Source organism: Mesoplodon bidens (assembly GCF_964165515.1).
Source record: "Mesoplodon bidens genome assembly, chromosome: 17".
In the NCBI taxonomy this organism is placed as follows: Eukaryota; Metazoa; Chordata; class Mammalia; order Artiodactyla; family Ziphiidae; genus Mesoplodon; species Mesoplodon bidens.
The window spans coordinates 67,307,084-67,323,042 of record NC_138174.1 but is presented as its reverse complement, the minus strand read 5'-3'; the positions used below and the strand labels follow the sequence as shown (position 1 = coordinate 67,323,042).

Below are 15,959 nucleotides of genomic sequence, written 5' to 3'. Positions count from 1 at the left end.
TTCTGTATGCCGGGTACTGTGGCAAACCCCTTCTGCGTACTACCTATTTAATCCTCGTAAGAGTCCTTTGAGGTCAGTTTTGATAAAATCCCAATTTTAAAATGAGAAAATTGAGGCTTGATGAAGCATGATCACTTGCCTAAGTCACCGGCAAAGTTAACTAGTGGTAAAGCCAGAGTTCACACCTGGGTATTTGTGTCAAAACACACCATGATGTGACATAATAAGAGTATAATGGTGTAAGTTTTAAACACTGTATTATCAATGCCAGGACTTCCCTGGGATCCAGTGGTTAAGACTCTGTGCTTCCAATGCACGGGGCACAGGTTCAATCCCTGGTCGGGGAACTAAGATCCCTCATGCCTTGTGGCACAGCCAAAACATAAAAAATAATAAAATAAAATACATTAAAGTTAATTTCACCTGTTGCTTTTTTTTTTTTTTTTTTTTTGCGTTATGTGGGCCTCTCACTGTTGTGGCCTCTCCCGTTGTGGAGCACAGGCTCCAGACGCGCAGGCCCAGCAGCCATGGCCCACAAGCCCAGCCGCTCCACGGGACGTGGGATCTTCCCAGACCGGGGCACGAACCCGCGCCCCCTGCATCGGCAGGCAGACTCCCAACCACTGCGCCACCAGGGAAGCCCTCACCTGTTGCTTTTTAATGTGGCTATTAGAAAATATAAAATTACATATGCCCTACAATTGTGTCCACAATGTATTTCTTTTGAACTGCAGTGATATACACCCTTTTTTCCCCCGAGCCTCCAGATTCTTTTGAGTAGTTTTGCATACATCAACAGACAAGTTAGAAGACTATTTCATTCGCAGATAATCATTCATATTAGTTCTACTTTAATGACATTCAACTTGAACCATCTCTTCTTAACCAAAACGCTTCTCCTCCCTTCTTTGATGCCTTTATTGTCACCAAATCATGTTTTACCTCCAATCACCACTTCTAGTTCCTTTATCTCTCCTCTTACAAGCCTCAAACATTATCATATATCAAGATTTTAACTGGAATTTCCCTGTCCCAAAATTTACAATACCCATAATTGCCTTCACTCAAAATGAATCCTACAAATATTAAGTAAATGAAAAAAAACCCAATAGTTTAATCAAAATCTCTCAACTGCCTAGTCTAAGAAAGAATGTTGTATTAGTGATCCTGCTGAAAACAAGGGAAACACATTGTAAATTTATTCGATTTGTGGTATAGGTAAAAATACAAAATTTAAAGACTCAGGTTGTGGCCCACAGTGAAAAAAGGAACAAAGATTGAGCACTTATAAAACCTATGATGTAGAGCAATAAATAATTACACAGCATCAATAAAATTTAATCTGCCCAGTGAATATAACGTGGAGACAACAAAGTAAAACCATTATAACTTAGCTGTTAAAAGTATTTTTTAAATACTTACTTTTTCATTAGAATCATATCCCGCTGAACAGAGACTACGAGACACCACTAAATGCTGTCTTGAATAACGTGGAACATGCTACCAAAAGAAAAAAAAGAAAGTGAAATAAACTACAGATACTTGAATGAACTTTATTTTTCAAGTTCATTCATTTTCAAGTTTATTTTCAAGTAAATATTTTTCAGGGTAATTCTTCCAGTATGCTTCTAGCTACAGTGTTTCATCAATCAATATATGTAGTTCTAAGCAACATACCATAACTATAGAAGGTAAATCATACCTAGACACATCCCCTTGGCATACATGAGGAAACCAAAGGCATCAAAACAATCTCCAGAAAAGTATAAGAGCCAATGGGTCAAGTAAAATTAGGAGAAAGGTCTTTCTGATCATGCAGACTGATATGGCAGGATCAGAATGTCACATACCATGCAGAACTTTATACAACATAAAACAAGCGACTTGGCCTTCAAAGAGCTTCAATTTTAACAGCGGTCAGAAAATAACAAAATATTATTTTTTAGTTGCTAATGTCTTAAACATGATTTCTTATTTTACTTATTCTGGTATAAACGTGGTTTGGCAAATAAAAATGAAAAGGTAATACTAATAATCAAGTTCACTTCTAATTCATTACCATAAATGTTTGGGGAAAAAGTATATCTTGGGGGTTTCCCTGGTGGCACAGTGGCTGAGAGTCCACCTGCTGATGCAGGGGACATGGGTTCGTGCCCTGGTCCGGGAAGATCCCACATGCCGCGGAGCGGCTGGACCCGTGAGCCATGGCCGCGGAGCCTGCGCGGCCAGAGCCTGTGCTCCGCAACAGTGAGAGGCCCGCGTACCACCAAAAAAAAAAAACAAAAAAGTATATCTTAAGCCTTTAAAACAGTAATAATAATCACTAATAAAGGTTATAGCCAAAGTTTAAGAAAATAATTTAGCCAGTAGTCACTGATGAAGGTAGACCAAGAAAAAAAAAGGCGGGGGGGGGGGGGGACTTCCCTGGTGGTCCAGTGGTTAAGAATCCACCTGCCAATGCAGGGGACACAGGTTCGATCCCTGGTCCGGGAAGATCCCATGTCCTGAGGGGCAACTAAGCCCATGCACCACAACTACTGAGCCTGTGCTCTAGAGCCCGTGAGCCCCAACTACTGAGCCCATATGCTGCGACTACTGAAGCCCGCACGCCTAGAGCCCATGCTCCGCACAAAGAGAAGCCACCGCAATGAGAAGCCCACACATCTCAAGGAAGAGTAGCCCCTGCTCGCTGCAACTAAAGCCCCTGCTCGCTGCAATAAAGACCCTGCGAGCAGCAACCAAGATCCAGCGCAGCCTAAAAAAAAAAAGGAGGGCGGTGGGGGACAGGGGCAAAAGGCAACAGGTACTACGTCGGAGAATTTTCTAATAGCATAACTCAAATAGGAAGCAAAAAATTTTTATAACAACATTTTAAAATGAAAAAGATGTATACAGTTATTTTTTTAGAAGTATATAGCCCCAGATTACAAAATGTAATCTTTATGCAAAAGTGAAGGTAGTAGATACAAAAGATACACTTTACAAAACAAAACCTACATTACCAAGTAAAAAGGACTGGTGATGAACAATGAACTGAGAATGGGAAGAAAACTGACTTTATTACTGTGTCTCTTTCACAGACCAAAACTCACTCTCATAGTCATGCAAGCATCCCTGTGAGTTCAAGAGTATTAGTCCCAATTTTAAAAATGAGAAAACTGAGTCTCAAGAATTTTAATTTTTCAAGTCACAAGGGCTAGGCTGTAAGGGTAACAAGATTTAAGCACAGATCTATTAAAAGCATTCTGAAGTTTTTTATTTTGAGACAATACAAATAGTGGCACTTCCCACATTAACAATAACATCTGTGCAAAGATATGATTTGGGGTAAAAAACAATCTACCAAGGGGGTCTCACCACTCCTATGTGTTCAAACAAAAATTCAGTCTTCCACTGCCCTCAGCAGAAGAGCTATAATCTGCGAACGTTACTCTCATATCAAACTTAATAGGATAAAGATAATACTCCCTCCCCTAAAAATCATATCTTGTGTTTACAGCCTCAGCCAATGCAGAAAGCAAACTCTAAATATACAGAAAAGCAAAACCTACCTGGGAATTTCTCACATTTATTCTGCTGCAAAGTAGCGCGAGGATATTTATAGAAGAAAGTAAGTAGCATACCAGCTTCCTATCAATTTTATAAAATGAAACAAAACAGTTTACAGTTTTACACATTTTTCCTAATATCATAAGGCACATAATGGTCTGTTGTAGGAACATGTCAACATATCCTTTTACAAAAGGCAAAATCATACATGTGTCTTTAGTCACTAACAAATAAAGGGCGTAACTGATTCCTGATGGCAAAAACCAAATGTGACAAAACACAATCTGGGGTAGACATTTTAGGTATTCTAATTAGCTTTGGAGAGAGAGAATAAACAGCGATGTTGATGTCTGGGGAAGGGAACACGTCCCAGGATACCGCCTGGGAAAGAACTCTGGGAGAAGAAACCAAGGAACCTGAGTTCTAACCCTAGCTCAGCTGACACTATTTCTAGGACTTGAGCAAACCACTTTCACTCCTCTGCCCTCCACTGAGAAACGAAAGCTCAGATGAGTTTTCTCTTAAGGTCCCTACTAACCTACACCACTATTATTCAAAAAACAAGAGCTTAGTACAGGGATTCTAACATGTGCAAGCATCGGACAATTATGAAGGATATGCAGTTAATCCAAACTGAACATGTGGGCCAAGAAGATGGTGACACGGATATCACTGCTGAATCGCTCCGAGAGCAACAAACGCTGAGCTATTTGGTGGAAATAGAGCTAATTTCAGAGATTTGAATAAATATGAATTAAGTTTCTAGAATACCTTTGGGAATAAAAACCTCAGGACTCTATCTCATCAGATGGTCTCATGAAAAATGGACTAAGCTAAACTTGGTCCCAACAGAACAGTTTCTAACCTAGAACAATTCAAGCTCTGAGAAATGTTTGGGTCAGCTGACTCAATGTAATACACATTTACTTTCAGGAAACTACCAATAACAAAACTCAAAAATGTCTATACCACACAGTTCTTAAAACTAAATCAACTCTTACAAATTACACCTGACCAAAATGTAGGAGAAGAACTAGCACTACACCTAACTGATCAAATTGGGGCTTTTTAAATCTTTTTATTACTATTTTTAAATAGTTGGTTCTGAAGATCTAAGATTATATTTTACCACCATTATCAAAAAAAAGAAAGCATACAGCTTGTACACATATGAATTTGTGATAATGTGGTCCCAAAATTAAAAAAACATAGATGCCCCTAGTTAGCCAAGGAACTAAAAGTAGAAACTGTACAAGCAATCAGAACCAACTACTGAGGAAAAACAAGAGTTTGAGCCATTCCCACAGCAAGTCCAAACTGGTTTGCAGTCAGCCCCGCTATGGCTCTCTTGTGTTCCTGTTTACTCCTGGCAGACCTTCATGGAAGTTCAAAGTTATAAAGAACACAAGTCAAAAATCAGATAATTTTGTAGAGCTACAACATAATTTTTTTTTAATACAAGGGACAAGTTAGTAGCACTCTGCTAATTTGGACCTCTACATAGCATTTTTAATGTTATTTTCCTTAAGCATATAAAAAACTGGCTACAAGCCCAGTCCAAAATTCTTTTAAGATACTTCCTAGAACAAGCATTAGAAGGAGAAACTTTAATCAACTCTATTTATAAAGACTATTTAGCCTATGACAGCCAAAAGGAGAAAGGTCAGGGTATGCAAAATGACTTCCCAATAATGTACTGCATTGGTTCTCTTCTGCAAGAATAAAGATTTCCTATATTTTCCACACTTAGAAAAGAAATGCCAGTTAACAATGTGGCACGTGGGAAGTAGCGCGACCTTCAGAGCCACAAGACCTGGGTTAACTCTTAGCTCCACTGCTTCATAGGTATGAAACATTGAGCCAATAATTTCTCTGGACTCCAGCTTCCATCTATAAAATGTACTAGATGACACCTCCCTTGCTTTCCTACAGGGCTGTTGAAAAAAAAAAAATTCAAGCCTTTATAAATGGTAAAGCACCAAGAAAATGGAAGATATTACACAAAAACTAAATCCAATTATGCAGCTGTAGCTTTCTTTCTTAAAATTATACCAGGCCAGGGATTCCCTGGTGGCGCAGCAGTTAAGAATCCGCCTGCCAATGCAGGGGACACGGGTTCGAGCCCTGGTCCGGGAGTATCCCACATGCCATGGAGCAACTAAGCCCGTGCGCCACAACTACTGAGCCTGTGCTCTAGAGCCCGCGAGCCACAACTACTGAAGCCCACGCGCCTAGAGCCAATGTGAAGCCCACACACTGCAACAAAGAGTAGCCCCGGCTCGCCGCAACTAGAGAAAGCCTGTGGGCAGCAGTGAAGACCCGCCGCAACTAGAGAAAGCCCGCGGGCAGCAATGAAGACCCAACGCAGCCATAAAAAAACAAACAAATAAATAAATGAATAAATAAATAAATAAAACCAGGCCATTTGGGAGTTCCCATAAAAGTAATAATATAGTAATTAAGAGCTGTGATCTAGACTCAGATTCAGACCCCGGTTCAAATGCTGGCTGTGACATTTCTTAAACATAATTTTCCTCACATATAAACTGGGCATAAAAACTACTTATCTAGGACATAAGGCTGCCATGAGGATTAAATGAGAATGTGTAAAATGCCTAGCACAGTTTTGCATGTGTTAAAGTAAGCATACAATAACTGTTAACCAAAAAAGGGGGTACAGCTTTTACACAAACTGTTCACATGCCTTCCGGCCACTGCCAACAAGGACTGCCCTTTTCTATCTACTTTCACATTCTGGATGTGGCCTCAGGCGGCAGCCCAAACTGGTAAATCCACTAGACTCATGTTTTTTTTTTAAATTTATTTATTTTTATTTTTGGCTGTGTTGGGTCTTCGTTTCTGTGCAAGGACTTTCTCTAGTTGTGGCAAGTGGGGGCCACTCTTCATCACGGTGCGCGGGCCTCTCACTGTCGTGGCCTCTCCTGTTGCGGAGCACAGGCTCCAGACGCGCAGGCTCAGTAGTTGTGGCTCACGGGCCCAGTTGCTCCGTGGCATGTGGGATCTTCCCAGACCAGGGCTCGAACCCGTGCCCCCTGCATTGGCAGGCAGATTCTCAACCACTGCGCCACCAGGGAAGCCCTAGACTCATGTTTAAAGAAGAACTTAAACACTAATCCTGCCAAACCAAAAGTATTCCTCTTAACATAACCACAGCAGCTTTCAGGTGTATAATACTAAAGCAATTCTGTTGACAGGTTAATTCATTATCAGGATGCATGCCATTGGGGTTGGCCAAAAAGTTCATTCGGGTTTTACTGTTACGGAAAACCCCGAACAAACTTTTTGGCCAACCAATACTTCAAAGAAACCATCCTCAAAATTGTGGATTAATGGAGCCATAACATGCTCTTACCAAGTAAAAGTAAATATTTGATAGTGCTTCATCTTCAAAACTTCCAGGCGAAGGTCCTCTCTTCCACATTTCACGACACAGAGCTGGGACACACCAGCCAAGTATTTCTTTCAGCATTTTAACAGAAACACAGTGACCAGAAAAATCCCCCTTTAAAAACACTGCCAGAAGTCAGGGTTTTTCACTTAAGCACAGCTTTTCCTTCACAGACACTGACTATTTAGCCTTCAGGACCTCACCAGCCATCCCGATCTTCAACTGCCTGCCAAGACCTTCTGTTACAAGCTAGGCTGAATACCTAACATTTGAGAGAGATGATCAAATCTCAAGATTCATGTCAATCACTTCTCAATAAAACTGGGGGAATAAGGCTCAAGATTCTCCAGCGCTGCCTCCAGAGTAAAAGCTGGAGCACCAGAGAACTACATACGTCAACGTTAACACTTCCTCATTCTACCACAGCTCCCCAACCAGGCCATTCCTCCCACCCCACCTGCAGCAGATGTTGTTGGTGTACATCCAGAACCTGTTCACCAGGCGGTGAAGGCCCCCAGTTGGTGTACTCTGTACATGTATCCTACTCATGGCTCACCCCTGCTCCCTAGTTTGCCCCATTTGCCTCAACTAGACGGGACTTCTCCATCAAGCCTGGGAGCTACATCCCTCCCAGACCACAGCCAACGACTGACTCACACAGGGTTCAAAAGGCTGCCCCCGCCCCTCATCTCAAGGTGGGTCCAATTAAGTATGGCAATCTGTGCTTTAGTGCTGGCTGTCCAATATGGCAGCCACTAGCCACAGGCAGCTTCTGAGCACTTGAAATATGCCAGTCCAAATTCCAATGTGCTCCAAGTGTATAATACACACCAGATTTGAAGACTTAATACCAAAAACAAACAAACAACAACAAAAAACCTTGTTAATTTTTTACATTAACATATTGAAATATTTTAAATATACTGGGTTAAATAAAATACATTAATATTTAACCTTTTAAAAAAATTTTTAATGTGAGTGCTAGAAAATATTAAATTACATTTGCAGCTCACATTTTATGTTTATTGCACAGGGCTGAACTAGAACAGTTCTTCTCAAACCTGACTGTGCATCAGTATCACCTGGAGAAGGGCTTGTTAAAACAGATGGCTGGACTCTAACCCCAGATTTTCAAACTTGGCAGGTCTAGGGTGGAGCTAGAAGATGTGCATTCCTAGCAAGTACCCAGGTAATGCTGCCGTCGCCGCTGTCGCTGCTGGCTGGAGTCCCCTGCTTTGAGAACTACTGCTCCAGGGCTCCCCTGTGGGATGAAACTGAATCTAGTTTCCATCTGGAGCCCCTTCCTTGCCTAGATTTTTTTTCCCCCTGCTCTAGCCTGCTTTCTTCATTCTTCTCAACTTACTACCACCTGCACAAAATCCCTCTTCAGGCTCTGCTTCTAGGAAACCTAACCATCCCACTGCCATAGAACAGTTCTTACACACTGTAACTTTCACAAAGTGCCAGATTAATAGCAACCAATGAGATGGGAACTATCACTGCATCTTTTGTAAAACAGTAACAAAGAACTTTTTATTGGATTGTTAGTTGCCCTTATATAATGAATTCTACACATTCAGTGCTAGGACAAGGTTTGTTTATCCTGATTAACGAACGCTCCTTACTGTAGGGAAGGCTAATAACCCTTTTCCATAACTGCTATGAAGCTCAGACTAGGTTTTGTCCCCCGAGATGTATAAATCTGACCTTTCTTATTTTTACAAAGTCTGTTAATACGGTATAATAAGAGTGTTGAAGTCAGATCTGAGTTTGAATCCTGGATCTATTGCTTAATTGTTGTGTAAGCTTGGGCACGTTACTTAACCTCAGCTGTAAAAATGAGAATCATCTGTAGGTTGTTTGATAATTAAACGCTAACACAGCTTTCCTCCTCCTCTTTTGCCATTTTCAGTAACCCCAGAATCATCTACCAACCTGAGAACGTGGTTTCTAACTCCTGCTCCTTTCCCGTACCTATTACATGATCCCACAAACAACAAATAAAATCACCACCCCTCTGTACTTCGTACATTCAATCAATTTATTGTAACGTGACTACTGTCCTGATCTTCCCTCCCAGGCTTCAGCCTTCCGCATCTCTAAAACACTACCACATCCAGGGGCTTAAGTCAAGGGCTTAAGAATCATTCTTTTTTTTTTTCAACTGAGATATAATTCACATACCATAAAATTCATTCTTTTAAAGTATACAACTCAGTGGTTTTTAGTATATTCACAAGGTTGATTCCAGAACAGTTTTTCTTCACCCCAAAGAGATACCCCTCAGTTGTTAGCGTCTCCTCCCTCATCCCTCTCCCTAGACCCTGGCAACCACTAACCTACTTTCTGTCTCTGTGGCTCTGCCTACCCTGGACATTTCACACTAATGGAATCATACAATATGTGGCCCTTCGCGTCTACCTTTCAAAGGTCCTTGATTCCTCTCCTTCCTTTTACCTCCCTCCTAACCCAACATCAAGTACTATTGGTTCTAGCTCCAAAACATATCCCAAGGCTTACCAGTTCTCACCAACTCCAGTGCTTCCACCCTAGCACAAGTCACCGCGATGTTACCGGCTTGAGCTTCTACAACAGTCTCCTGACTGGTCTCCCGGCTCCTACTCTCCTTCCCAGACCCCACGAGGACATTCTCCACACAGCAGAGTGGTCTTCCCAAAACATAAAGCCAACTTGCTTAAAACCCTCCAATGGACTCCCATTATTGGGATAAATTCTGAATACAAGCCCCTACATGGCTGTCCTGTCTGTCTACCTTCATTCCCCCCTCATTCACTTTGCTCCAACCAGTGGCCAGGTAGACCCCTTGATCACACCAAAGGCAACCTCACCTCAGAGCTGTTGCTTTGGCCTTCCTTTGGAATGCTAGTCCCCCAGGTCATCGCATGGTGGGCTGGGTCAGTTTTCTGATCAAATACCACATTCTTAGAAATATCCCCTCTCTTTTCCTTAGGTAACAACCCCCCAACACCACTACCACTTTTTATCCCATTATTTTATTTTTCTTTTTCCTTTCAGCACTTACACTCTTTGAACTTACATATTCATGTGAATACTGTCAGTCTCCTGTAGTCAAATATAACCACAATGAGCGCACAAATGTTCACTATTATATCCACAGCACTAAACAGTATCTGGCACATAGTAGGTGTAGTGGGTTGAAATGGTGGACTCCAAGATGATGTGTCCGTGTCCTAGAACCTGTGACTGTGACCTTTTTTTTTCTTTTTCGGAAAAAAGGGTCTTTGCAGATATATTTAAGTAAAAGATCTCAGATGAGATCATCCTGGATCCTGCCAATCCCTAAATCCAGTGACAAGTGTCCTTATAAGAGAAAGAAGAGGACACACAGGGAGAAGGAAAAGAAGGCCAGGCTTCTGAAGAGAGAGGCTGAGACTGCAGTGATACGGCCACAAGCCAAGGAACAAGTGGAGCCACCAGAGGCAAGAAAGGATTCTTTACTAGAGCCCTTGGAGGGCCCATGGCCCTGCTGACATCCTAATTTCAGACTTCTGACCTCCACAACTGTGAGAGAACAAATTTGCATTGTCTTAAGCCACCAGCTGTGTCCCATGAATACCGTATTAGTTTTATTCACTGAAATTATAAGTCAACATCTTCCAACATGTTTGAAATTCACTTTTATTATATTGAGTCCCATCACAGTTTATGGTCTTATTTTTCTTAATGAAAATGTCAATAAGCACTTAAAATAAATAATTTTTTAAATCATACAGTAGCCTCATTTTTCAAAAAGGTACATATTTGCTTCAACTATTAGAGAGTAGCTTCAAAACAAAATAATACTTCTGCATATGACACTTCACCATGCTACTGAAATTACTCTCATTAAAGACCAAAGACCTTGGGAATTCCCTGGCCGTCTAGTGGTTGGGACTCCATGCTTCCACTGCAGGGGGCCCAGGTTCGATCCCTAGTCGGGAAACTAGCATCCTGCAAGACTCGCAGCCAAAAAAAAAAAAAAAAAAAAGACCGAAGACCTTATCATAGTCTCCCTTCAATCTTTCTTTATTCCTCGACCTCCCGTTACACCTGGGACATGGTGAGGGAACATGTTTTCATTTCTTCTGGTCTCCTCCGTGCATACCATAGTGCCAGCAACTTAGTAGATATTCCACAAACACTTTCTGAAAGACAGCTACATCTCTAGATAGATGAATGAATGAACGAATGCTATTTTGGCTCCTCTCAAAGCATTCCTCTAAATCCTATTGTCTCTTCTTCCTTCTTCCAAATCCAAATTTAGGGTAGTAAGATTGAGTATTTATTCAATTAAATATTAACTTAACCAACCATATCCTTCAGAGTGCACACACTCCAACGTTTACCTCAGATCACTGACCCAAAAACCAGCCACTGATTTCCTTCTTTCTTCCCAGCAATTCAACCTGACTCTTGGAATCATCTAATTCCAGATACCTAAAAGGAAACACTACCCACCCCCCAAATTTTTCTTTCCTAAATTTCTTTTTTTCATCCCTGTTCTCCCATTTACCCACTTTTTAAAAAACTGGAATAACTTAAACAACTCCTATTCCTTCACTCACTTGATCAAAAATGTCACTATCTCTTCCCCTGATTTAGAAAAGGGTTTTACCAATCACTCCTCTGTTCTGAACCTCTTAAGGACAGAATAAAATCCAAAAAAGCAGATGTATAAATACACAAATGCCCATAAGCACTTTCTTAGGGCAAAAACTGATTTCTGTAATAATGTTAGAAGATTTTCTTCCCAAATGACTGTCAGAAATCTATCAGCCTGTTGGAAAGATTTACCTCCAGGAAATTCTAAAGCATTCAGATTTGCTTAAACATTCTTATCCATGACTAGAAAAGAAAATCACGGATTATAAGGAACGTAAAGCTTGAGCATTTGAGCTTCACAAATGCACCATATAATGAGACCATGACTCAGGTGAGAGACAATTTGTAACTGGGAAAGTAAAGCTTTGGAATCATACCACCCAAGGTTCAACTTCTACCTCAGCCAATTGTTTCCTTAAGCAAGTTACTTAACTGCTCTGAGCTTTGTTTCCTCTTCCGTATATTTGGGATTTTTTTTTTTTACCTAGTTATTACAAGAATAAGAAGTAATATATGAAAATCATATAACGCATGTAAAAAAGTTCAATAAACTGTAGCAATTACCACAAGCCCAACATCCTGAAGCCACTGAAAAATGAAGACAGAAGAAAACAACTAGTTATTTAAAAAGCACACACAAAACAAATTAAGACTAAAAGGTGAACTGTATATATACCCTAAAAACAAACTCTATTAACTGGTTAAGAGAATGGTTAGAACTCTCTAGAGTTAGCAGCCTGCTTTCCAACCAACCAAACAATTTGCAGGGGTGGAGGGAGGAATGGGAGGAATAAAATCTTCAAAAGGTTCCGCTTCAAACAGACTCAATGGAGCACATTTCAAGTTCACAGAAAAGAAGCATGGAGAGGAGCTCAGCAGCTCCAGTTCCCCTAAAGTGACAGTGATCTTGAGAGCTTCCTCCCACTTGCAGGAGGAATTCTTTACTGGCACAAATATAACTCTCTACTCCAGTCAGTACTGCCACAAATTCAGCACTACTTTGTCAAACGCTGTGTTAAGAAAACAGAAATAGGGACTTCCCTGGTGGTCCAGTGGCTAAGGCTCTGTGCTCCCAGTGTAAGGGGCCCAGGTTCAATCCCTGGTCAGGGAACTAGATCCCACATGCCGCAACTAAGAGCCTGCATGCCACAACTAAAGATCCTGCACGCTGCAACTAAGACTCGGTGCAGCCAAATAAATAAATAAATATTTTTTAAAAAAGAAAGAAAACAGAAATAGACAAGATGCAGGCTCTGCCAACACATTAAAAGGAAGAAACTGGGTAAGAAAAATCAGTTTATATGTTGTACAGTAAGTGTCCAACAGTAAATAGAGTAACAAGTTCCTTCTCTCTCAGCCTCTCCACACTAAAATATGTCAGTGTAATAATCCCTCCCAACTCCAACATGAATGGTTTCCCATAAAACCAAGCACGGCCTACAGCAAGGCCCAGCATGGTCTGACTCCTACCTACCTCCCCAGCACCATCTAATCTCGATACCAGAGCCTCAGTAGCCTTTTCTCAGGTCCCCTACCTAGTCATGCCCTCTGGCCCAGGACTTTTGTACGTGCTGCTCGCTCTCTCACATATAACGCTCACCTCTTTCTTCTCTCTTTGCCTAGAAAAAAGTCACTTTGTCCTTCAAAGCTTGTTTCAATTTTCACTTCCAAAGGAAAACTCCCTTACCTTAGGCATGGTTTGAGCAAGTCACATAAAACTGTGCCTCAATTTCTTCATCTGTAAATGGGGATCATATGGCTGTTGTAAGGACTGAATAAATGAGTTCACGCAGAGCACCAGAACAGTATCTAGGACGCAAAGCTCAAAATCTAGACTTGGTCAAATCCCTCCATTTTATTTTCTTCTATATAGCACTAGGACCTCTCCCCTAATAGCATTTTACACTTGTCTGTCTCCTTAACAGACTAAAATTTCTAAAAGAGAAATTATATTCATTTCATAGAGATGGAACACAGGAAGTAGAGAAAGACTTGCTGGAAAAAAAAAAAACAGCTGAAAGGAAGAAGCGGAGGCCCAAAGAGGTAACTTATTTAAAATACCAAGCTTCACCTGTGTGACTCCAAAGCCCATGCCTTCCCACCACACCATGCTGCCTCCGACACATCAATAAATGCATTCAGAGTTTTGCAACTGCAAGTGATGTGGCCAAAAAAGATTAAAAGATGAAAGAACACTGAAGATTAAGAAATAATAAATTGTGTGCCCACACAAACTTTGGGTTTTTTGAGAGTGGGCATTCTAAAGCTGACACTAAGCTAATGTACCTGCAGACTTACTTTCACTTCCATGTTCAGCTCTAGCTTAACATTTCTCACCTGGGCCTAAGCTCCCTCCTCTTTAAAAGAGTAGGATGGGCCAAATCATCTCTAACGTGTCTTCCAATTCTAAAAGTTCAATGACAATAAATCAAGTTACGTGCCTATTTTTTTAAAAGGAAGATAACAGGTGGTTTTCAGAGAAACCTTTGTTTTAAATAATTTGTTCAAGTGACAAACCCTGTCAATAAAGTAAGTGAGGTAGTCTTCGTTTAGAAATTACAAGAGACTCCATGTTGAAGAGAAAGTGTTAAGAGCCACACACAAACACTCCAACGTATAAGTCAAGGCTACCACCATGAAAACCCTAGAACATACAGTGCAGAGATGTGTTTAGAACAGCACAAACATCAGGCTAACCACTACAGAGAAGAGAAAAACTCACAAGATGCATATACAGTACATAATGTTATGTAATACAATTAAAATAGGCTCTCAACTCAAGCAAAGGTAGTAGCAATCCTGACATCTTATGAAATACACCTGGAAAGCTCAAGACAAGCCAAAACCTCACGGCCCAAGAGCGGGAGCACGGGAAATGCACGTACATTACAGCCAGGTGGCTGTCAGCCGCTCCCGAGAAAGCAGAAAACTCACGCCTACAGGCTCCTTGGGCCGCTCGGCCCTCCATGATACTCCGAGTAACAGCTGGGGCGAGGGACGCCGGCTCTGCCCGGCTCCAGGGCGAACTCCGGAGAGAGAGGGAGTTAGGGGCGCGGTCCGACGCGGAACCCGGCGCCGAGTGTCGCCCGGACACCTACGGAGCGCTCTCCGCAGCACTAGCCACCGCCTGGCGGTGCGGGGCTGGGAGCCCAGTGAGGCCCAGGCCCACGGGGAGTACCGGCGCTCCTTACCTTCAGGGTCCATAGCGCCGCGCTCCGCAACAGTGGCTGCGGCCACCGCCGTCCACGCCGTCCTGCTGTGACCAGCGCTGCCTCCCCGACCCAGAGCCCCGCCATTGTTGCCCCTGCAGACCGGAGCTCCGCTGACCTCTCACCCCGCGGAAGGGGGCGGGAAGGGGAGCGCCTAGGCTTCGGCCAATCACGAGCCTGGGATCCGTGGCCCCGCCCCTACTGCGGGGAAGGGAGGGACCGGGAGCGGGACTCGCCCAACCGCGAGAGCCGGGAGCCTGGCTGCTGGGCAAGCGCGTGCTGGGCCCGGGGGGAGGCTGGCCGAGCGGCCCAACAGGAGCCAGCTGGGGGCTGCCGGCCCGACACTATCCAGGCAATGAGCGAGGCAGGGAGGACACGCGTGTGTTCTGGCGGCGGTTGATCCGCGCCTGCTTGGGGTAAAGCCCGTATTGCGCCAGCTTCCACTTAGCAACCTACACGCAGTGCGGCCAGCGAACGTCAGTGAGGTACCTCCGCCCCTTGACCACCCCTCAGCCCAGGGCCACCCTACAGTCTCGAGGGTCCTAAGTTCCAGGCAGGTACCCAAACTAAGATCCTGTATGTTTGAAGGCGTAAGTTGCAAAGCGCCAAACCAAGGTAAGGTTTTGGACAAATGTGGTAACATAGAAAACGTTCTAGGTCTAGAAATCAGAGATCCCAGCTCAAGCCCTACCTCTTCTGCATATACTAACATCTGCGTGTCAGAGGAATTAGCCATAACCAAAGTCAGTTTCTGTTGCTTGCAAGTCGGCATGCTTATTAATACAACTACTAAGGGCTAGACCTTGTTAGATGCCTCAAATTTTATCTCTTTTAATCTTTACAAGAACCCTACTGGCCTATACAATTCCCATTTTAAGAAACTGAATTTGGGCTTCCCTGGTGGCGCAGTGGTTGAGAGTCCGCCTGCTGATGCAGGGGACACGGGTTCGTGCCCCGATCCCGGAAGATCCCACATGCCGCGGAGCGGCTGGGCCCGCGAGCCATGGCCGCGGAGCCTGTGTGTCCGGAGCCTGTGCTCCGCAACGGGAGAGGCCACAGCAGTGAGAGGCCCGCGTACCGCAAAAAAAAAAAAAAAAAAAAAAAAAAGAAACTGAATTTATAGAGAGGAAAAGCCACTCAGCTAGTAAGTAGTGAAACTAGGGTTTGAA

General features: G+C 42.8%; 1 protein-coding gene across 1 annotated transcript in view; it reads right to left on the bottom strand.

Annotated features, from left to right (window-relative positions):
* Window positions 1–14,903, bottom strand: part of PCCA (propionyl-CoA carboxylase subunit alpha) — a 359,511-nt gene extending 344,608 nt beyond the window's left edge. The window contains exons 1-2 of the mRNA XM_081214648.1: window positions 14,773–14,903; window positions 1,423–1,500 (exon numbers count right to left, since the gene is read on the bottom strand). Of these exons, the coding sequence (XP_081070774.1) occupies window positions 1,423–1,500; window positions 14,773–14,877 (183 nt within the window). The 5' untranslated portion in view covers window positions 14,878–14,903. The remainder of the gene's footprint in view (window positions 1–1,422; window positions 1,501–14,772) is intronic.
* Window positions 14,904–15,959: the final 1,056 nt, after the last annotated feature.